The sequence below is a fragment of the Pecten maximus genome, chromosome 12 (genome assembly GCF_902652985.1).
Source record: "Pecten maximus chromosome 12, xPecMax1.1, whole genome shotgun sequence".
Lineage (NCBI taxonomy): Eukaryota > Metazoa > Mollusca > Bivalvia > Pectinida > Pectinidae > Pecten > Pecten maximus.
The window spans coordinates 19,221,319-19,247,009 of record NC_047026.1 but is presented as its reverse complement, the minus strand read 5'-3'; the positions used below and the strand labels follow the sequence as shown (position 1 = coordinate 19,247,009).

Below are 25,691 nucleotides of genomic sequence, written 5' to 3'. Positions count from 1 at the left end.
TACCGCTACTCCACCCAGCTACATGACCGTAGTCTTCTGTATTCCGATTGTATCGATATAATTCAATTTTTTTCCGAGACATTCTAGAAACCCTGGACCAATTTTATCATAACCTCACCTACGTTTGTTTAATTTCACTATCGGTATATTCGGCACATAACCGTATTGGTTTGTATTTTAATGTTGCCGATTATCACGTGAATCTAAAGTAGTTTTATTAATATCATTGAGAAATAAAATACGAAAATCTTACAAAAAGACATTCTTTAGAAACTTTGTAAAGACATCATATGAAACAATCTTGAGAAAATAAAATATTATACAGTCCGAAATAGTCTTGAAAGATATCACCTAAAATTATAATATGAAATAGCCTTGTAAAAATACAATTTGAAATAGCCTTGTAAAAATACAATTTGAAATAGCCTTGTAAAAATACATTTTGAAATAGTCTTGTAATGCAATTCTGGGATTCAGAACAATAGCTGTCAGATTGACACAGATTTGGGTTACTAGCATTTATAAGTTGTTAGTTAGGAAGATAAATAAACAAAAACAATTCACAGTTTACCATAAGGGACAAATGTGTTGACATTAAATTAGATATATCTCGTTATGACATTTGTGCTAGCCATTAGGTCTACCTTAAATTTTCAAAATCTGTGAAACGATTTATTTGTTCTTGATAATGTTACAGTAGTACGTTAAATTCTGATAAGAAAACCACCTTACTTAATAGCTCTGCCGATATCAAAAAGTGCTAGCGATCTATTCGAGTTATCTTTCTTAATAGAGTTCCACTATTAGCGTCGTTAGCAACCACCCCGAATAAATTAATCCGCGTGGTTATGAAAAATTATGCTGAAATAAGGTTTTGCTCCAAAATTTACTTTAAATTCAGTTTAGAAATGACCGTTTCATATAATAAAGTCATAATTTGTTATATCAATTCACCTATAGTTCTGTAATAAGTGTTTCCATGGGACTAAGTTTTACCTGTATTGGCGGATGGATATGTGTGCCACGGTACCATGTGTGCATAACCTGATATGGGAATGACTATAAGATAAGAGTTGATGTATTGAATTGTGTATATTGTCGGGTCATACTTACTGTGTTAGTGAAAGTATGACAAGTGTATAGAACTGCTCTGCTGAGATGGCCCAAACTAACGGAATACGTCCAGTATAATGACTTTTAATCGTACTTGATTATTTTTTACTGAATAGGTGAGAGTGCTAATTAGTGATTGTGTCCAGGTGAAAACCAGGTGAGACATGGGCCGTGGACGTAGGTTTGCACCCCCCTCGGCCAAGGAAGGAATCTGGGTAAGTACACCCCCCCCCCCCCCCCCCCCCCTTTTTTTTTTTTTTATTAATTTAAGGTACAAAATTTATTATATAGACGTTTGCTAGTTTCGATATACAATATCATTGGTTTACACACGGTATTGAATATAATCCCAGATAATCTGATATACTGTAATGCTTTTGCTACATCGATAAGCTCTTAAAATGAACTCGGTATTTTTAAATACTTTATGGTTCAGCAGTCATAATGCTTAATAACTAGACTTGGACTTGACATACATAAATTCACTGCAATTTAAGTATTTTATTACAAGTATGTACCAACATTTCCGATATATTTTGGGGAACAAATACCCAGACACAATCCTACCACCAGGAATATACCCTCGTTTAATTAAAATTGCTTAATCTAGCGTTTAACACAATCAGGATTTGGTGACATTTTCTTGATTCAAATGACATAAAACCGATAGAATCGAAGCAGATTTACTGTATATCATTATATATATACATAATACTTTAAAGCCGTAGAATACGTGAACGTAATGCTAGAAATACTTGACGAGTTCGTACGTTTTTATCTATAGTACTTATACACGTGGTAACCGGATTCCAATAAAGAGACAGATCGCGACAGACACTACTGATTCTATTAATACTGCTTTATGTCCATAACAATATACGGGCTGAGTCTGCTAATTGAATACAGTGTGTGATATTTAAGCTACCTATTTGTCTATACGTAATGTGGTTTAAACAAATCTACAGGTAGACTGTATATGTTATTTGTGGATGACGTTATAATGTATCCCGGTACAATACCACTTACCCCCAAAAACTATCCTCTCATATGTGACCACCGCCCCACCCCCAAAAAACTATCCTCTCATATGTGACCACCGCCCCACCCCCAAAAAACTACCCTCTCATATGTGACCACCGCCCCACCCCCAAAAAACTATCCTCTCATATGTGACCACCGCCCCACCTCCAAAAAACTATCCTTTCATATGTGACCACCGCCCCACCCCCAAAAAACTATCCTCTCATACGTGACCACCGCCCCACCTCCAAAAAACTATCCTCTCATATGTGACCACCACCCTACCCCCAAAAAACTATCTTCTCATATGTGACCACCGCCCCACCCCAAAAAACTATCCTCTCATATGTGACCACCGCCCCACCCCCAAAAAACTATCCTCTCATATGTGACCACCGCCCGCCCCCTTTTCTGCTCAAAACCTGGAAGAACTCCCAAGTTGACCCATAAAGAGCCGTACATTTACACGAAGCACCTACAAAAACTATGCTTGGAATCAATCTCCTCGTCCCCACTCAAATGTGAGAAAACCTGCTCCCTTTTCCGAAATACAATACTCTGTGAATTATTGAAAAGATGCAAACCTGTCAGTCATCGTGTTAATCTATGTCAGTCCTACCTTTTGTTTATTGTTAATAATTGTATCGTAGGTATCGATCGGTTAAATAAAGTTCTGTTCCTATACACACTCCTCAACACCAACACCCAATCGCCTAGACACCACCCCACAGCCAACACGGAAGTCAGGACAGTTTAGCAAACAGATTCGATGTAGATAATAAGTCAGTACAGGTTAACAAACAGATTTGATGTAGATAATAAGTCAGGCTGTAGATGATAAGCACTCCACTTCCTTATTGTCTTTTTCCATATTGTTTGTTAAATTCGTCGAAACGTCTCATCAGTAACATTTTATGGTAGGAGTCGTGTTCAAAATATAAACTGTTATGCTATCACGATGTCTCAAATTTAACATTGCTTGTTATTTGTAGATAATGATATACTTACCTATAAGATATTCTAAGTAGAGTTTGTAAGCCTAAAACATAACATTTTGAGGCGACTAATATGATACCCATTGTAGACTAGGCCACAAGGACCTGAGCATTTGTTAGAGTTTAGGTGTACATGTGTTTGGACCTATCCTAGTGTGAACATAACCTTTTCAGACGTTTTAGGGGGTCAGACAGGTGCTATACATGTACATACTAGAATAAGTCCAAACCCACCTAGACTAATTCTCAGGTTCCTGTCGACAAGGTAATACATCAGAAAAATAGAATTTCTCTGCATAATGTGGTACCAATATTATAACTAAATTTGAGGTTGCTGATTTTTTCACAGCTTCTATACAATGTGGGTATACATCAGGTGTATGACATAATTCAAAGATTATCAGAATTTTAAAATGCCGATAAAAAATATCAGAAATCACTTCAATGTAATGTGTGTTTGCGTCAGTTGCACGACATGATCCAAAGATTACCAGATTTTTAAAACGTCGATAAATAAGATCAGAAATCTTCGGATTAGAGTATACATTAGACACAGTTTGGGTTGGAACGTCCTGTCAGCCAGGGTGATCATAAACTGACTCGAACAAATGGCCGCTACAGCAATGCTAACACTAGTACGAATACGTTACCATTCCTACATAATTTCGTTTGTTTTCTCATTTTGTATGCACGGTTGATCTTTCGATATAGCAACGTGATCATTATACAGATGTAAGTACATAATTATTCTGTCAATATTGACTTATCCGCGGCGCCATTTTTGTGCTCCGACCTCTGCGACAAGTTGATAATCGAATTTTAAATACGTGTTTGTAATACATAAGGTTGGGTAATGGACCGATGTTCGTTAAACACTTTTTAAGTTCCCGTATATGTAAACTGTTGTCTTATTACCTGTATCAATGCCTTTTAATTAAACACCTGTTGGTATGATACCTGTTATTGACATACCTACATGAGTATGTGTACTCTAACTGAGCAGGTATTTACTCATGTAAGTAATGTCAACATGATTCCAATTGATAAGTTTCGGTACTGTCTGGGATATGAGGACACTTGTCTATACTGACAGTCTAGGTGGACTTACGGGTGGTCAGGTTACAATGTCATTTGTATGTGGTCAGTTAGAGATTCCTAACACCAATGTACGGGAACAGTAGCAGTCATTTCTATTGGATTGGTCGGGATCTATACATAACGAATGGTCAGCGTACAGAGACAAGGGTAAATGGTCAGTTGTAGTGACCTCTGTACCTGGTGGTCAGTTCTGTAGTGAGACACGTGGAATAGTCAGTTAAGAGGCCGCGGGCTGTATGAAGCAGAAGACGCTTTCTAATTAGGAACACCTGGTCTTTCTCGAATGGTATTTCCAAAGATTTCTAGGCAAACCTATATTTTGTTGGTATTTTGTCACTGTCTTATCGATTTTGAGTCAGAATTACGGTTTTGTTGCATGCTGGTATTTTTTGCTGTTTTTATATTGGTCAGTTTTGTAGTAACATTCATGACATGGTCAGTTGGTACCTTTGTATATACAAACACATCGATGTGGTCAGTATCATATAGTCTGTACCTAAATTCATTAACCGGACTGTCAGCTCTGTTCATTTGCAGTTATTTAGCCATATTGATAGTCAGTTTATCAAAGATTTAAAAAATAAATCATTTATCTAATACGTGTGTTTATCGACAGAAGATCACACTGGGCACTTGAGCAAGGCACTCCAATCTGACACGACTGTTTGGATTCGGTGATTTAAAGGGTATATTATACAATGGCTACATTTCATTTACGTTCGGCATTTCAATAGTCACATTTCATTTATATACGACTTTTCAATGACAGAAGTGCTGTCCTTAGACCCGGTCCGATGACTTTCAATAGAGAAGAAAAAACGTGTATATATACACGTATGTAGTCCAACTTTAACGACACTCGATAACTACGCGGTCCTAAATGACTGGAAGAATAACGGATTTTTATTCTGAAATAAAACCTCATCGGTTAGTTTAAATGTCCTGTATAGAAATATATAAACATCACAAATCCAATGTCATTACACGAAGCCATGAGAGTTTAATTATTTAACGCCCACCCACTCAATGTATACCCTAAACAATCACATACTTGTGTAAATTACAACAGGGACCGGGCCCACTCGGGTATGTCAAAACAGGGAACTGACCATCTCGTGTATGTTACCACAGGGAACTGACCATCCCGTGTATGGTACCACAGGGAACTGACCATCCCGTGTATGTTAGGACAGGAGTCTGAACATCCCGTGTATGTTACCACAGGGAACTGACCACCACGTGTATGGTACCACAGGGAACTGACCATCCCGTGTATGTTAGGACAGGAGTCTGAACATCCCGTGTATGTTACCACAGGGAACTGACCACCACGTGTATGTCTGACCATCCCGTGTATGGTACCACAGGGATCTGACCACCACGTGTATGTTACCACAGGGAACTGACCACCACGTGTATGTTACCACAGGGAACTGACCACCACGTGTATGTTACCACAGGGGTCTGACCACCCCGTGTATGTTACCACAGGGAACTGACCACCACGTGTATGTTACCACAGGAACTGACCACCACGTGTATGTTACCACAGGGAACTGACCATCCCGTGTATGGTATCACAAGGATATGGCCATCCCGTGTATGGTACCACAGAGGTCTGATCCTCCCGTGTATGTTACCACTGGAGTCTGGTCCCCTCGTGTTTGCTACCATAGGGGTCTGACCATTCCTTGTATGCTACCACAGGGGCCTGGTCGGTCATCCTATGTATACTACCACAGGGGCATGGTCGGTCATCCTATGTATACTACCACAAGGGCCTGGTCGGTCAACCTATGTATACTACCACAGGGGCCTGGTCGGTCATCCTATGTATACTTCCACAGGGGCCTGGTCGGTCATCCTATGTATACTACCACAGGGGCCTGGTCGGTCATCCTATGTATACTACAACAGGGGCCTGGTCGGTCATCCTATGCATACTACCACAGGGGCCTGGTCGGTCAGCCTATGTATACTTCCACAGGGGCCTGGTCGGTCAGCCTATTTATACTTCCACAGGGGCATGGTCGGTCATCCTATGTATACTACCACAGGGGCTTGGTCGGTCATCCTATGTATACTACCACAGGAGCCTGGTCGGTCATCCTATGTATACTACCACAGGGGCCTGGTCGGTCATCCTATGTATACTACCACAGGGGCCTGGTCGGTCATCCTATGTATACTTCCACAGGGGCCTGGTCGGTCATCCTATGTATACTACCACAGGGGCCTGGTCGGTCATCCTATGTATACTACCACAGGGGCCTGGTCGGTCATCCTATGTATACTACCACAGGGGTCTGGTCGGTCATCCTATGTATACTACCACAGGGGCCTGGTCGGTCAGCCTATGTATACTTCCACAGGGGCCTGGTCGGTCATCCTATGTATACTTCCACAGAGGCCTGGTCGGTCATCCTATGTATACTACCACAGGGGCCTGGTCGGTCATCCTATGTATACTTCCACAGGGGCCTGGTCGGTCATCCTATGTATACTTCCACAGGGGCCTGGTCGGTCATCCTATGTATACTACCACTTAATTATTTGATGTTATCCCGCTTCTATAGTAGAAACACTATCGTTGAAGATATTGATACACTTTATATTTTTGTGAAGAAATCTGTCGAAATCTAACCTTTCTTCAGTTATACATAGTGAAAGTATAGCGAAGGAAGGAGTGATAGACAATATTCCAGAATGATGTTGGGGATATACAATTTGTTTCAACTGTACCAAGAACATTTCATATCGTTCTATATCAAATGTTCTCAGATGTTAATCACGGGCCAGTTGGATTCTCCCCCCCTTATCTCTGGCTATTCATCGTGTCAAAAATATGCCAAAACAAAACCAATCAATATTTCTCTAATGTATGTGCTGGTACTCTCACCCCGGCGCAGTCTAACATAGGGCCATACCGTAACGACTTCTTTTGTAAATACTTTGACGATCGATTTAATTTTTATAATCACCTAGCAGGCAGATCGATAAAGATTATGTCTGTGTTTGTGGAGGCTTCGGCTATTTACATAGTATGTATATTTCAAGTAGCCACAAATCTCACGAAAGCCAATTTTAACACGTGTTAACGTACAGACCGTTAAGGGTGTATGTTACGGCAAAGACCGTTAAGGGTGTATGTTATGGTACAGACCGTTAAGGGTGTATGTTACGGCAAAGACCGTTAAGGGTGTATGTTACGGTACAGACCGTTAAGAGTGTATGTTACGGTTATGTTATGGTACAGACCGTTAAGGGTGTATGGTACAGACCGTTAAGAGTGTATGTTACAGACCGTTAAGGGTGTATGTTATGGTGCAGACCGTTGAGGGTGTATGTTATGGTACAGACCGTTAAGGGTGTATGTTATGGTACAGACCGTTGAGGGTGTATGTTATGGTACAGACCGTTAAGGGTGTTTGTTATGGTATAGACCGTTAAGGGTGTTTGTTACAGACCGTTAAGGGTGTATGTTACAGACCGTTAATGGTGTATGTTACAGACCGTTAATGGTGTATGTTATGGTACAGACCGTTAAGGGTGTATGTTAGGGTACAGACCGTTAAGGGTGTATGTTAGGGTACAGACCGTTAAGGGTGTATGTTAGGGTACAGACCGTTAAGGGTGTATGTTATGTTACAGACCGTTAAGGGTGTATGTTATGGTATAGACCGTTAAGGGTGTATGTTACGGTACAGACCGTTAAGGGTGTATGATACGGTACAGACCGTTAAGGGTGTATGTTATGTTACAGACCGTTAAGGGTGTATGTTACGGTACAGACCGTTAAGGGTGTATGTTATGTTACAGACCGTTAAGGGTGTATGTTACGGTACAGACCGTTAAGGGTGTATGTTATGTTACAGACCATTAAGGGTGTACGTTATGGTATAGACCGTTAAAGGTGTATGTTACGGTACAGACCGATAAGGGTGTATGATACGGTACAGACCGTTAAGGGTGTATGTTACGGTACAGACCGTTAAGGGTGTATGTTACAGTAGAAACCGATGTTTGCCTGTACTTCCTATATTGCTCTTTTTAAAAGACTTCCAAACTAAAACACGTATATAACATCTGCCCGTTTCATTATCAAAGCAACGAACTAAAGCCATTGCTCGGACGGACATTCAAGACGTTGTATAAAGTTTACTTTATAACTCTTAAATGCATTCAGATAAATATGCAGTGATTTTTTTAATGTAGAATGGTATGGCAGCAATTGTCGTTTTGTTGGTTTTAGAATGATGGTTCTACCTGCATAAATATCTGTTTTCCATACTTAAATTTATATGTGCTAGTTATGCTAAATCACACCCCGGTGACATGTTAAGTGTGCTTTGAGCTTTCCACAACTTTACCTGTATTCTGATATGTAAATAGTTACCGGTTTAGACAACAGACCCGCGTCGCTATGACTGTGCTTCCTTTGTAAGATCCATGTGATCAATGCAACTGTATTATAAATAATCTAAACGATTTAGGTGAAATTGAGACATCCAATATTTTTAAACGCCTCAACGTCACATTAGTGACTCATTTTGGCCTTGTAATGATAACATTAAAAGATAAGCGAACGCGTTTATCGTGGCATATAAAAATAAATTCATAACCGAAATTACGAATGGTTCTCACAGATATATATTTAGGAACGTGGATGTGGTGTAGTGGTATAAGCTGCAGGTATTTGTGGCTAGGCGATTAGGTGCTGTAGATCATGACACGAGTCATCAATTGTCTTTCTTCATCATTTGTCTTTGCGAGTTCGCTCGCAGGTAGGGCATGGGTCATTTTGGGAGGAACTTGACTGTCAATGTACCTGGAGAAAAATCACGTGGTCGGACAGGTGAACCGTACTTTGGGGATATTGAACCAGGGTATTTAGAGTACTAGTAGAGATAGAAATAATGATACAAACTGTGATACTGAAAACAAAGATGGCTGTCGTGAAACCATATTGTTCTTTATGACTACAAGCAAAAACGATTATTACACAGCTAGAACCTAAGATAAACATATGTTTAGACTGAGAAAGATCTGCCCATTATAGATAACAAGAGTTAGATGGCACGTGTAGACACCTACATCATGTCCTGTGTCATCACAGGGATTAGACGCATTTGACCGTGGTTTGGGAATTCGTGCCTCTGTGCTTATAGAAAATTACAGCGTAGTCTAAAGATCAATACAACAACGTTTCTCGTCCTTGTTCATGTGGTACAAGCCAGCATTAATTGTTTATAAAAAATATTGACATAAAAAAACACACGAATGTCGTCATTGTGTTTGCTACAGCGGTGCGTGGTTCTTCATGACAGATCGATCACCAACGAGTTTTCAATGTCAACGCCGCGACAATAGGAGTAACGAACTGCAAAGGCTCCTAAAACACATCGATATTAAACAGTAATACTACATCCGGTATTCAAGAACACCACTTCCGGTATTTGTATCTCTGTTTTAGAGCTGACGTCACTTAGTAAATCTGCATTGGGTCCTTTTCTTTATCGAATATATTTCTACCGCTTTTAGAATTGATAGTGGCGGATTAAATAATATCGACCGCGGTTTTCTCAAAATGTCAATACATGTAGCTGTGTCAGGTTGTCGTTACGTACACCTGTCAAAAAACTGAACGGCAAGACATTTGGCTACATCTTCAAACTATCTTCGCAAAAGATATGTCATTCACTAACTTGTTTCATATTTATATACTACAATGTTTTAATCCAAACCGAAAGGATTATATTTGGATGGATTGTTTCTACACAAGATTTCGACATTGAAGTTAAAATAGTTCATTCTTTACTAGGCTAATTATAATTCGGTTTAACCTACTTTTTCGCCAGTGGCAGAGGTATGTATACGTGTGTAAGAGGAAGGCGACTCTGGGTAGATATTGGTAACATTTTATAACCAGAGTTGTCGTTCCTCTAAGGAGAATGCTGCTGTTCTTGTTACCACAGACGACTGCATCTTCTTAGTATTTATCGTAAAAAACATTACCTCCTACTATATCAACAAGGTGTGGGGGTGAGCTTCGCTTCATTTAATATCAAATACACACAATGTACTTTCGTTTAGAATCCTCTTTTGTCATGTGACAATGATTTAAAGATGAGGCTATGGACCGGAAGCGGTCGTAATAGCCGAATATTCATCGACTGTGGAACAGGAATAGACTTAGGAAATCTAATTTGTGGACAGTTGTTAACATTACTAACTATAATTGTCAACCAATCAGACTGCCCGTTTTAAAACAGCTCTAGGATAAATAGTCTACTTCCGTTCCACAGTCGATGAATCGTCCGATCTTCAAGTGTTGCACTTATAGGATTAAGGGCAAATGTTTTTTCTTCTAAAAATACATGCAGTTACGGGGTCGTCATGTTGACCTTTTTGTGGTCTTAACTTGTTTATTGTATCGGCATGGAATTTAATTTGATTCTGATCTGTTTTAAAATGATGGCGTTTTGTTTCTTAATGAATAAGACTTATATCATCAATGTTACATCCAAGGAAGTTGGCATTTATATGAACTGTAATCGTAAAATATGATTCCGGTTATATATTGTAGTTTTTTGTTTGTTTTTTTGTTATATATATACATGTATATATATATATATAACCCAGAAAATCACAAGCGCTTCCACATGCTTTGAGAGCAAGCTCTTCAGGCGTTATCATATGGGATTGCGTATATGCTATGTAATTTTATGGTCGACACAAAAATTAGGGGTCGTCAGCAGGGTCGTATGAAACAAACGTTTTGTTTTGAAAAAAATATTCACGGTTACAGCATTACATTAAAATTAGACACTGCTTGAGTGGATCCCTTCCGTTACAAATGTCTGTGTACACTTCTGCAATACAAAAATGTTGTACTGTAAAATCGCTCACTTATAATGGTTCATTTGAAATTTAAATATTGAAGTATAGGCTAATACCGAAGTTAAATATGTTGTTGACCAGTCGAGTTTAAAACATAGCTCTGAATTCATTCGTGCGCAAATCTAAAATCACAGGGAGAGCTTTGTATCGGAGAGGTGTACAACAAATCATCATATTATTGTTTGTATTTGCGAAGTCGCATGTGATCTGAAACGTTCGTTTTGGTTCGTATTCAATTTCTTAGCCAGACTGTAAAACCCAGCATTTAACAATGTGTTATTGTCTATGAATAGCTAAAGGTTATTTAAGTTAACAAGTGAAACTGAACAATGAATAATAGAGCCATTCTATAACAATGACCATTATAGTAGATGTGTTGCTATAGAAATGACCAATCGCAACATCTCGACCAATTTCGTCAAAACTAGGAACTTATCCATAAGTCATTATACAGATAAATTTTGAAAATAAGCTTATTTCTGTTTCTAAAGTTAGTTCACGAATAGAGTATTAATATAATACATTTTCGGCTATCATCGATTGCCAAGCTTATATCATCATGTCAGTATACCGACAGAGTAAAACTAAGGGGAGTAACTCTGGTAGATCATAATGATACAATATTGAATATCATTAAACTTGGTTATTGATTGTATATCAAACGATGTTTTCAGTTTAGTTCATTAGAACCACGGATTTGATGTGCCGGAACATTGCAAAAATACAAAATTTTCTTAGACTGATTCACATTAAATTTTATTGAACATGTAAAGTCGAATAAGAACATAAACTGTATATTTAAAATACACGATTTGACTACTAATAGAGATGATTTAAATGGACCTCTGTTAGCATGACTAACCATACGTTATTTCCAGTAGATTTACCTTTTCATCCGTCAGACACCGACACTAGCCAGCTTTGTCGTGAAGTATTAAGTAGTATACCCACTATCGCAATGAATAATTCAAATTTGTTTATTTAAATCAGGAAATATCGATCGTTTGCATCTAAATTTGTTTAAGCTGCTTTTCAAAGGAAAGATCGTGCGATCAACATGTTTATTCCATGTGTGTACGACGGTCCACAAATATTGAAACGGATTTTTGAGAGATCGTCTACATTCGAAAACGTACGTCTTGTCGAGTGGTAAATTTTAAACGCATGTGTTAGTCAATTCTGTTAAAACATGTTGACATTCAGTGCCAACTAACAAAAATCTAGTGAATTTATGCGAGTTCTGGGTTTGGGTGTAAGTGTGTATAGTTTTAGGGTTCAGACATATTGACTCCTGGGTTTGGGTGTAAGTGTGTAGTTTTAGGGTTCAGACATATTGACTCCCGTGTTTGGGTGTAAGTGTGTAGTTTTAGGGTTCAGACATATTGACTACTGTGTTTGGGTGTAAGTGTGTAGTTTTAGGGTTCAGACATATTGACTACTGGGTTTGGGTGTAAGTGTGTAGTTTTAGGGTTCAGACATACTGACTCCTGGATTTGGGTGTAAGTGTGTAGTTTTAGGGTTCAGACATATTGACTACTAGGTTTGGGTGTAAGTGTGAAGTTTTAGGGTTCAGACATATTGACTCCCGTGTTTGGGTGTAAGTGTGAAGTTTTAGGGTTCAGACATATTGACTCCTGGGTTTGGGTGTAAGTGTGTAGTTTTAGGGTTCAGACATATTGACTCCCGTGTTTGGGTGTAAGTGTGTAGTTTTAGGGTTCAGACATATTGACTCCCGTGTTTGGGTGTAAGTGTGAAGTTTTAGTGTTCAGACATATTGACTCCCGTGTTTGGGTGTAAGTGTGTAGTTTTAGGGTTCAGACATATTGACTCCTGGGTTTGGGTGTAAGTGTGTAGTTTTAGTGTTCAGACATATTGACTCCTGGGTTTGGGTGTAAGTGTGTAGTTTTAGTGTTCAGACATATTGATTCCTGGGTTTGGGTGTAAGTGTGTAGTTTAAGTGTTCAGACATATTGACTCCTGGGTTTGGGTGTAAGTGTTTAGTTTTAGGGTTCAGACATATTGATTACTGTGTTTGGGTGTAAGTGTTTAGTTTTAGGGTTCAGACATATTGACTCCTGGGTTTGGGTGTAAGTGTGTAGTTTTAAGGTTCAGACATATTGACTCCTGGGTTTGGGTGTAAGTGTGTAGTTTTAGGGTTCAGACATATTGACTCCTGGGTTTGGATGTAAGTGTGTAGTTTTAGGGTTCAGACATATTGACTCCTGGGTTTGGGTGTAAGTGTGTAGTTTTAGGGTTCAAACATATTGACTACTAGGTTTGGGTGTAAGTGTGTAGTTTTAGGGTTCAGACATATTGACTCCTGGATTTGGGTGTAAGTGTGTAGTTTTAGGGTTCAGACATATTGACTACCGGGTTTGGGTGTAAGTGTGTAGTTTTAGGGTTCAGACATATTGACTCCCGTGTTTGGGGTGTAAGTGTGTAGTTTTAGGGTTCAGACATATTGATTACTGTGTTGGGGGTGTAAGTGTATAGTTTTAGGGTTCAGACATATTGACTCCCGTGTTTGGGGTGTAAGTGTGTAGTTTTAGGGTTCAGACATATTGACTACTGTGTTGGGGTGTAAGTGTATAGTTTTAGGGTTCAGACATATTGACTCCCGTGTTTGGGGTGTAAGTGTGTAGTTTTAGGGTTCAGACATATTGATTACTGTGTTGGGGGTGTAAGTGTATAGTTTTAGGGTTCAGACATATTGACTCCCGTGTTTGGGGTGTAAGTGTGTAGTTTTAGGGTTCAGACATATTGACTCCTGGGTTTGGGTGTAAGTGTGTAGTTTTAGGGTTCAGACATATTGACTACTGTGTTTGGGTGTAAGTGTGTAGTTTTAGGGTTCAGACATATTGACTCCTGTGTTGGGGTGTAAGTGTGTAGTTTTAGGGTTCAGACATATTGACTCCTGTGTTTGGGTGTAAGTGTGTAGTTTTAGGGTTCAGACATATTGACTCCTGGGTTTGGGTGTAAGTGTGTAGTTTTAGGGTTCAGACATGTACTTTAAAGTTGCACTGTGTTTGTCGCTATATTATATATCATTTATGACAAGTGTGTAATTTTTGCTTGTTATGAAATCTGAAGTTGTAGTTGCTATAGTATCATGAAAAAATGTACGGCACGGTAACACACTTGCCTTTCACCGGTTGGAGTTTGATTCTTCGACGCGAAAATGTATGGGTTCACGTGCCTGTCTACGTAGGTACTCCGGTTTCCTCCCACAGTAAGACCCCTCGCGCGCTTCTACCCGGACCAACAATGTGTTTTAAACATATTATTTGCAAATATACAAATGGAATCAGATACAAGTTTAAAACTTATAATCCGTCTTCTCCCGTAAAACATAAATAATTAAATAAACATATGACCGCAAATTAAAACAAAAAAACAGTGATGATGAAACAAATTTCAAAAGTTACTGTATCTGCATGTCTGTGTAAAATGCATGTTCATATGCAATAGTATTATACATTGTATATACATTACATTGTATAATTAGAATGAAAATCAGTTTAATATATAACATAAGGAGGGTTATAAGTTGATATATGTTGTTGTCAAAGCATATTTCAATATACCCGACTCCAAAACGAGGATGTAATGAGGACCATTTTCTTCTGATTACAGTTTAACCACCGGGGGTCGGAGAGTGCGGGAGGACATCGAACAGCCGCCACTAGTACCGGGATCATGTTGACCGCGCCCTTCGACAGCGAGAACGAGGCTCGACCACAGCCTCCCCCGGCACCCTTCCGGTCAAAAACAGAGGTGAGTCCATGTCAATGTTAAGGGGGTATTCAGGGTTGATGTACACATGTTAGGTCTCTTGAGATATTAATTGTTGACAGGTATATCTTAATTATCATTCCATTCCAGAAGATATATGTTACTGTCACATATAGCAGTAGAACAAAGAAATGATGAATTAATTCATACTAAGCCTCAAATTAGTTACATTTGTTAACAGCATGTGACAAATAACAGTCATTCTTCAATACTAGCCACGTTTTATTGTGTTCTCCATTTCGTGACTTCATTGGATTTGCGATCTCGAATATGTATACGTCATAACGTCATATGGTCATGATTGTACACAGTTGCGAACTGTTCCTTGTAAATGTGCTCCAGTCAGTACCGTGCCAGTCACCATACCGCCAAGGATTTGTGTGTTTGTGTGTGGATATTTTCGTTTGACTACTTTTGACTGCCGTGTTTACTGACCATTGTGTGGTCTTTTTTGTGTGTGCATGATATTTTTTCTGGTGACTTATATGATAATCTACCTTGTTGGTATGGTAACGGAACCCCTACCCCCAGGAAATGGTCTTCAATGTTGAGGTTTGACAAATCGTACGTCACCTTAAAATTCTATGTTCCACACATTGTCTGTGAAGTTGTCCCTCTGACAAACATCAAGTCTGATAACCAATAAGCCCAACTTTCGTTTTTAGTACTTGTGGAAAATTAACGACCTAAAGTACTTTACCTTAAATTTAAACAGCTAGTCCGTAAACTGTATTATATCGGCCGATGACAAATAGATCATATGTGTACTCTGTGTATTTGTCACAATGACACTAGATATTATCTCATAACTTAAAGTCATATATCAATAAATCTTTAATTCATCTCCACATTAATTAAAGATTAACACTGATAAGCCTCGGTGTATAGGTGTATAGATATATCCTCACTTACGACATCACAATCACAGCATATACCACTATACTTAGGATAAATACGTCCCCGAGGACACCATACCACTATAGTCATAAATACGTTCCCGAGGACACCATACCACTATAGTCATAAATACGTCCCCGAGGACACCATACCACTATAGTCATAAATACGTCCCCGAGGACACCATACCACTATAGTCATAAATACGTCCCCGAGGACACCATACCACTATGTCATAAATACGTCCCCGCGGACACCATAACCACTATAGTCATAAATACGTCCCCGAGGACACCATACCACTATAGTCATAAATACGTCCCCGAGGACACCATACCACTATAGTCATAAATACGTCCCCGAGGACACCATACCACTATAGTCATAAATACGTCCCCGAGGACACCATACCACTATAGTCATAAATACGTCCCCGAGGACACCATACCACTATAGTCATAAATACGTCCCCGAGAACACCATACCTCTAGTCATAAATACGTCCCCGAGGACACCATACCACTATAGTCATAAATACGTCCCCGAGGACACCATACCACTATAGTCATAAATACGTCCACGAGGACACCATGCCACTAGTCATAAATACGTCCCCGAGGACACCATACCACTATAGTCATAAATACGTCCCCGAGGACACCATACCACTGTAGTCATAAATACGTCCCCGAGGACACCATACCACTATAGTCATAAATACGTCCCCGAGGACACCATACCACTATAGTCATAAATACGTCCCCGAGGACACCATACCACTATAGTCATAAATACGTCCCCGAGGACACCATACCACTATAGTCATAAATACGCCCCCGAGGACACCGTACCACTATAGTCATAAATACGTCCCCGGGAAATAGAGGCGGGAAATCTCCTGTGATCAATGTCAATCGTTCTTTAGGATGTGAAATAGAGGCGGGAAAATTCCTGTGACCAATGTCCAACGTTCTTTAGGATGTGAAATAGAGGCGGGAAAACTCCTGTGACCAATGTCAATCGTTCTTTACGATGTGAAATAGAGTCGGGAAATCTCCTGTGACCAATGTCAATCGTTCTTTAGGACGTGAAATAGTGGCGGGAAAACTCCTGTGACCAATGTCAATCGTTCTTTAGGATGTGAAATAGAGGCGGGAAAACTCCCGTGACCAATGTCAATCGTTCTTTAGGATGTGAAATAGTGGCGGGAAAACTCCCGTGATCAATGTCAATCGTTCTTTAGGATGTGAAATAGAGTCGGGAAAACTCCTGTGATCAATGTCAATCGTTCTTTAGGATGCGAAATAGAGTCGGGAAAACTCCCGTGATCAATGTCAATCGTTCTTTAGGATGTGAAATAGAGTCGGGAAAACTCCTGTGACCAATGTCAATCGTTCTTTAGGATGTGAAATAGTGGTGGGAAACTCCTGTGATCAATGTCAATCGTTCTTTAGGATGTGAAATAGAGGTGGTCAATGTCAATCGTTCTTTAGGACGTGAAATAGAGGCGGATGAATTCCTGTGACCAATATCAATCATTCTTTAAATAAGACACGGAAGAGGGACGGGAAAATTCTAGTGACCAATATCACTTGGGCATGTGATAGAGGCGGGACAACGAGAAGTGTTTGACAGAGCTTTCGGTAGGCTTGTCCATAGAGTAGGGAATGGTTGGTATCCTGTGTTGTTGGAATTGTGCCTGTCGTGTCAGATTAAGCCATTGTTTTGATCCTTATCAGATCCTTGTCGGATTCACACATAGACTTTATACAGTTCCACACGGCGCTTAAAAATATATACCTCATAGCAACATTGGTCTCTGTCGACAACAAGATCAAGAACCGTTGCCTGCGGTTTCTGTGTTTCTTAAATAGTCCATGGATTCATATTTTTGGTGAAAATTGTGTAATACATGCTGTGTTTTGGAAGATTCGCCTATCTCTACTTGTCGTCTGGATTTCCGGTTGATTATTACTCCAAAGTCAGGCGTAAGGTTATCACACCGTGGATATTAGAGCATCAGTATATCGACACTTTAAATCTAGTGGCTTTGTGTTACGTCTTGGAACATCTGTCCTTGTTGAATATTTTACTTGAAATGCTCATTCCACTATTGTGATGGCTTATTTCTACCGCGGGGATCGTACTGCCACTCGCCGCTGGCTCTTAATGCCAGGCATGAACGACGTACGTATGAGATTTCTTCATGGCATAGGTCACGTCATCGCCGGAAACCTACAAACAATAGAGCAGTCTTGTGGGTTTCCGACGGAAGCTACATGTACTTTCCTAACTCGATATTTATTTATAATATTTATTTATCTATTTTTGCAAGTACAAGTACTATTCATTTCATTTCCCACTCGTTGCCTTATCTGATTAATCAACTTGCTTTAGAAACGGATATAGATGGTAGTGGAACAAAAATAAAACTGAATCCAATTAAAATGGGAATGTTATTCCGCTTTATTATATACATGTATACATATCTAAATGGAAAAAATAGGTTTTTATGTGTCGTTATAAAACAGCTTATATCGTGAAGTGTTTGAGAGGCTAACATTCCGGTGATTTCACTTCATCATCGTCATCATTAAATTGACAATTTCCGGGATAATGCACATTTCGTTTTAAACACACTGTATGTGAACGGACGTTTACACGTTTAGCAAGTGGTATTATGGTCTAATAACGCGCACTGCTATATTGCTGATAAAATTAAATTAATATGTTAGTTTATTAGCGAGCTCAACGTGTGTTATAGGGCCATAAAACGGTATTACACTCTCCTACTGTCAGTTTATCGACGTCTTGGAACAATTAAACGATTTCGTCAAAATATTGGACCGATGACATCACAATGAAGTCACGTGATCAAATGGTATTATAATCCTGTAACACATATGGTATCGTATTTGGGAGGATATAAAACAAATACAAAAAAAAGGATTTATTTGTTTGGTGGGTATATAGCCCCGGGAATAGCCAGGGTCATTTTGAGGCGGGATAACATTGTAGTAGTTGGTGACTGCCTCAATGAACAACATACGGGAGGCCCATCGCATACCATACAGAGCAATTAGGGTAAGGTGTTCTTCCCGAAAAAATAACCACGACAGCACAGACTGGCACGTTTCTCAGCTTTAAAATGAAGTTAAAATAGTTGCTATAGAACACAAAGAGTTCCCATTATAAGCTATCTGTCACATTAACATCCCCAAAGACTGACTGTTATATATTGTTGAGATAATACCCTGCCACATCAGTACCCAGAATAAAGAGAACTAACATGGTTTACTTGTTTTCAGTTGGATGGCACCGAATCGGTCTGTTCTGACAAAGTAAAGTTCCCCAGTTTGGTTTGTCGTTGAATGGTGACTGGTATTTTATTTAGGTGTTTTGGTGAAGGAGTTGTTTAATATTTTATTTTTATAACCCTAAACTTGTGTTATGTAGCTAGAGTATTTAATACTAGCTAGTTCAAAGAAGCACTCGTGTGTGAACCAGTTAGACAAATAATACCTTATACACGTCTATTGGTTTATTGGGAAATAGAAATTACAATATATATATATATATAAGTAATGGTGGTAGGTATACCTGTACGTGTATGATCAGGTTAACGAACTTGCGTTGCTTTATAAGTGATATTTGCTATAAATAGAGATATTAGATTAATAACAAACGTAACATTGAATTAGATTTCACGCTAAACTGGTTTTCCATAGCGCTTTGTAGATATGAGCAGAGTGAGACCTTTGTATAGATAAAAGGTTTGTAGTGTGGGGTGTAAACTCGATTGGTATATGTACATGATCGGATTCACCTGAATGTTTAAATAAATAATATAAGTATGGCCTGATTCATGTGTATGCTTGTATGCAGATATATGGCCGAAATCACGTGTATGTTTGAATGTAATGTTTGAATGCAACTGTATGGTCGGATTCACATGTATATGCTATACACACACATGTACAGTCTATGGTATGTTTGAGTTCACTTACAAATTCAAATTTTGATTTTGATTGTATGATAGGATTTTCGGATATGTTGGATTCATGCACCTCTAAAATGTAATACATGTGTAAACATGTGAGTTTACTGAGTGCACGTGTATATGGTCAGATACATAATGCACGTGTATATGGTCAGATACATAATGCACGTGTATATGGTCAGATACATAATGCACGTGTATATGGTCAGATACATAATGCACGTGTATATGGTCAGATACATAATGCACGTGTATATGGTCAGATACATAATACACGTGTATATGGTCAGATACATAATGCACGTGTATATGGTCAGATACATAATGCACGTGTATATGGTCAGATACATAATGCACGTGTATATGGTCAGAAACATAATGCACGTGTATATGGTCAGATACATAATGCACGTGTATATGTGGTCAGATACATAATGCACGTGTATATGTGGTCAGATACATAATGCACGTGTATATGGTCAGATAATAATGCACGTGTATATGGTCAGATAATAATGCACGTGTATATGGTCAGATACATATTGCACGTGTATATGGTCAGATACATAATGCACGTGTATATGGTCAGATACATAATGCACGTGTATATGGTCAGATACATAACACACGTGTAGGTTCGTGTGTTTACTGGATGTATATGGCCAGATATACATAGGGAGGGCCAAATTATACTTGTCAACGGAAATACTATTTAAAATACCAATGTAGATATGTGGATAAATATACTAATCCTGAAATTACATTCATATAGAAAAACAAAATAAAAGTGAACAGTCCAAGGTACACGAGAATGTTAGAGGTGGCCGGACGCATCATTCGTCATAATAAGTTTGTATTTCTTTTAGAAAATAAAATATTTGATAAACACGATGTATATGATGGACCACTGATTTATCAATTTACTCAGTATATCTGATAATTTCATATTGTCAGTACATTCTCTATGTATGATCTCTCTAAACCACACCTTTCTTATATTGCAACAGATTAACTACAAGACGTCCAACAAATTTTCCGATCATGACAACAGGAATGCTTTCCAAGACCATGGAGTCTACTTCGGAGACGTAAGTATACCGGAATAGGGAGAGTGCACTTCCGGAACGGAACTATTGGTAATGTACCTCGGAACGTCAGTATACATTGAGGAGACGTTTTCCTTAATTGATGACATGCTACAATATATATCGATGACGCATTGCCGTAAATGTTTATTGATGGGGTATTTGCATATAAATGAGACGCAACGATATATTGATGAGACGCTCGCTAGTACTGTGATCTAGACGAGACATGTATTTGAGACGCAACGATATCCCAAGGATTTAGATACCTGTAATATATGTCCGTGAATATACTGACGAGACGCTTGTACTGTAGCTTGATGAGACATTACCGTATTTGTGTATTGATGAGACACTACCGTATTTGTATATTGATGAGACACTACCGAATTTGTGTATTGATGAGACACTATCGTATTTGTGTATTGATGAGACACTACCGTATTTGTGTATTGATGAGACACTACCGTATGTGTGTATTGATGAGACACTACCGTATTTGTGTATTGATGAGACACTACCGTATTTGTGTATTGATGAGACACTACCGTATTTGTGTATTGATGAGACACTACCGTATTTGTGTACTGATGAGACACTACCGTATTTGTATATTGATGAGACACTATCGTATTTGTATATTGATGAGACACTACCGTATTTGTATATTGATGAGACACTATCGTATTTGTGTATTGATGAGACACTATCGTATTTGTGTATTGATGAGACACTATCTTATGTGTATTGATGAGACACTACCGTATTTGTATATTGATGAGACACTACCGTATTTGTGTATTGATGAGACGATAAGATGTATCAATGAGACGCTAAAATATAACGATGAAACGCTACTGTATATCTTGATGGATGTATATTGGTGAGACACTCCATTAACTAGAACCTGACCTTTATGTGTTTTGTTACAGGGTCGAGATGACCGGACACAGGGCCGAAGGATCATACTTCCAGACCTGAGACTTCACCACACGGAAACCTGCTTCCTGAAACACTTTGGGCGTTCCGCAGTGGACCGAGATTTGAACACCACGTACGGGAACTCATTCATGGGCACGCCCACGAAACAGCCCCCTATACATAGGCGGTTTCCTAAACAGTACAAATCACCACAGAATGGCTCCCAGAAGCTCAACACCTCTACCACACACTGGTTCAAACAACCGGACGTCCCTCACAAAACCCCAACTCAGGTCCTGGCCGTGTCTCAGGAACCATTCCTAAAGCACAATGCGTGGAAATATTCCAACCACGGACTCCGGAAAATATATCCCCCATACGATAGAAAAAACGAACCGTTAATTAATAATGAATTTAATAGATATGGCGCTGCTTTTACTGTAGGAACACAGTGACGTCATCTTGCACACATGTGACCTCACTGCTGGGTATAAGTGTCACGTGACTTACGTTGAAGACGCGAAGAGTAAGCACGTCGGGAATGTTGTGAAAGTTTCGCTAGAAAAGCCGGAGTAGAAGCGACTGAGCAGATATGTTAAATTGTTAGATTTTAAAATTACCACAGTAATTAAGTTTTAAATGCTCAATCTTTGTTCAAATTGGCACCTCTTCTGTAACATGTTATATAAGTTATTACCTAATTGTTGTCCATTCGTTTCCACCCTTCCGTGATGTTACTGTCTGCCTTTCCACCCTTTTAAGGTCTACGGTGGAATCGTTGTTATATATATGTTAAATGCTTCAATCGTCATGTGTGGTTTTGTTGCAGAAAATATTTATATATTCTGGATTAACAGAATGGATTTCGTGAAAATAAGAAGGAAAATTTAATGAAGTAGAACGCTGGGGGTTTATCTTATATAACGATTTAACAGAGAGTCGACCGATGGAGTGAAAGTTGTACTAAATATAAAATGTGTGTACATGTAATATGATTTAAGTGGTCTGTGATAAAGGCTAAGTATATTATATTTATATTTCCCTAAAAGATGCATCTAGTGTGTCACAAATATATATTTTATTCAATATAATTATAAATAATTATATTTCCCTTGTTTATAAATTCTTCCCTTCCAAACCAAGCATTCGAAGAAACATAATGATGGTATCAAATCACATTTCGTGATCTGGTTGATCCAAATATGTAATATTATGTATTGATATCCTTAAAAGAAGTAAATTTTTAATTGATCGTTGGCTATGTTAGCGTTAATATTCTAGTTCAACCTTGTTACTTTTTATGCTTGTTTCCAGTAATTGTTATCACGGTGCCTTATTTCCCCATTGTTTTATTTCTCTTCATATATAATCTGTGATACGTATGCTTATTGCATATATTTTGAAAAAATGAATCAATAAAATATTTCTTGAAATTCATCTTATCTGTTATTGTTTTAACATATAATACAGATCATGGTAATTTTATCTTTTCACAAACTCTAAAAATACACGGGTGTAACATAATTGTACAATCACGGCATCTTGACAAATTCCGTACATAACAATAAAGAATACCGCCATAATAACTGACACATGATTCCAACTCAAAGTCAAACGGACAAAATAAAAATACATATTTGCATGGGGGCTGCTGAAAAAGGATAGGACCAGGTGTTCCATACGAGTAAACGTCTTTTGCCTCATCGACGACACCCGTCTTGAAAATACAAGTCAAATCCGGGATAAGTCACATTCTCAAAATGATAACTAGGGTGTGACTACAAAACCACAAGGTATGTCAGGAAACATCGAACACGTGTGACTTATAAGGAAATAGTGTATTTCCAAATAAGGTCACGATGGCTCGGACTAACTTTCTGAGCCTTAACGGAATTAGCCAAGATGTTTCAAACGTCCTTGTAACAGCCAGTGTCATAGGAGGATGGATGGATGTAAAGAAAAAAGGGGGTAAATGTGGAAATGGGCGCAGCAGCTCCATTCAATAGGTAATGATTTGTAGTAGACTCACCTCCTTAAAACGACATCAAAAATTGCCGCATGTATATAAAAATAATCACAGGCACTCGACTCGTCTTTAACCCATGCAATATAGGGGGGAGGGGATCTTAACAGACAAGCGGGTGCCTATGGAAATAATATGTACACGAGTTCTTTGTCTTAACTTGTAAAAAAATTCTCCTGAGTAAAATAAATTATACAACGACTTTTTGATACCACGCAACAGGCACATCAGCAACCTATAAGGTAATATATATATATACATTTATATATCGACAAAAACGAGGCTTATGATCTAGTGATATGTCTAGTAATACTTCTCTACAACAAAGATGCTAATACTATTTTCAATGTATCTATCGGGCAGTTTTCCTTCATCGAATGTAGCTGAAATGTTTTTTTTTCTTATGTTTGGTCGTCCACAGCGGCTTATATCGGTGAGAAATGACTCCTCCCTTTCACACCTCTTTACATTCCAGTAGAATACGCGAGTGTATCTGAAGCCGGTCTAAAGCCAAGACATCTAGGAGATGACATCTTTCTGAATAAATTACTTCTTTCTCGTCTTTAGATAACATTGTGGCTATAGCGATATGGGGTAACTAAGTTCTAGGCCGATGTCATGTCCTTATCAGCTCTCCGGTACTTGTGTTATTGCTCACTTGACCACATCAGTCAGGAGTTGCTGGTGGGTGGGAGGTCGTGAACGGCTGCAGCATCATTACTTCCCAAAATTTCAGCTGTTATTTTCCTTCAAAATTCTAGACATATATTACACCTTCATCATCCATATTTTGAGATTTTCCTGTCGCCTCTAAGGTATCAATACTTCAGGGCCAAAGCCTCACTGATGACTACCAGGGGGGAAATCCCACATTTTTTCCCTGCTGTATCTTACTCTCAATTTATATTGATATGTTTAATGTCTTGTGTCTATTGTACCTCTTTGTTTCACTCAGCAATGACATACTCTATCGAGTCTGGTTGCCAAATAAATGAAGTATTATGAAGTTTAACCTCTCCTCAACAGCAGTAAGCGTGCTACTGTACATATATAGCTAGCATTGGAGATGTTTATTGGCTTGGCTTCTGAAATTGTTTTACTTTTGTGGCTGAAGCTGATTGAGAATAGGAAGGAGAAAGTTCATTCCGTAATACAAGACTGGTTTCTATTATGTGGTCGGGGTGCTCTGGCCCCATTGAATCACAAGCAGTTTGTCTTCCGTTCATAATATTTGCAGTGACATTTTGATGTCAAGCTTTTTATTTCTGAACTTGAGATAGCGCATACTTTTGCTGTAATCCACCGACATACGTGGTGTATGTTCATCTGTATTGCGACCTCTTACTCTGATTTTGGATTGAAGTCCGTCATCTGCAAATGTAGGTGAATAATCCGAAGATGTCCGATCTTTTATCAGCCTTTAAACAAAATCCAGAATTTCTTGGTCGTTCCAAAAGATCGTTGATGCATAGGCACTTATATCTGGTAATTAAAACCCCCGAGTTAAAATTATCATCGATATAATTTTAACTCTGGGTTTTTAATTACCAGATACAAGTGCCTAGCTATGGTTGATGTAATATCTACAGTTTCGTACCGATAACTCCCCTTGCCAGAGTACACAGACAGAACACTGACAATATGAAACATAGCATAGGTTATATCATGTAGACGATTAAATTATTAACTAAATAACCCTTTACCGACTCCTTGAAGCATCGGACAAGAATGTGAATTTACATCCTCCTCCCACTTAACGGGTTAAGTCACATCCGTGATGTAATCTCTTATAAGGGAAAATAGGGACTTGGCACAAATTATAAACTCACTTTCCGTCGTCTCAGGTG

The 25,691-nt window shown here is 38.7% G+C and overlaps 1 protein-coding gene across 2 annotated transcripts; it reads left to right on the top strand.

The window, feature by feature from the left end:
* The first annotated feature begins 1,014 nt into the window (after positions 1-1,014).
* LOC117339361 (testis-expressed protein 36-like) lies at positions 1,015-23,258 on the top strand. Of its 2 annotated transcripts, XM_033900903.1 has the most exons (5): positions 1,015-1,328; positions 14,760-14,900; positions 19,124-19,156; positions 20,823-20,903; positions 21,833-23,258. In XM_033900903.1, the coding sequence occupies exons 1-5, from the start codon at positions 1,278-1,280 to the stop codon at positions 22,274-22,276; spliced, it is 750 nt and encodes a 249-aa protein (XP_033756794.1). In that variant the 5' UTR covers positions 1,015-1,277; the 3' UTR covers positions 22,277-23,258. The 2 variants fall into 2 exon arrangements, with proteins under 2 accessions (XP_033756794.1, XP_033756795.1); XM_033900904.1 differs by lacking the exon at positions 19,124-19,156 and having other exon boundaries at positions 1,017-1,328.
* Positions 23,259-25,691: the final 2,433 nt, after the last annotated feature.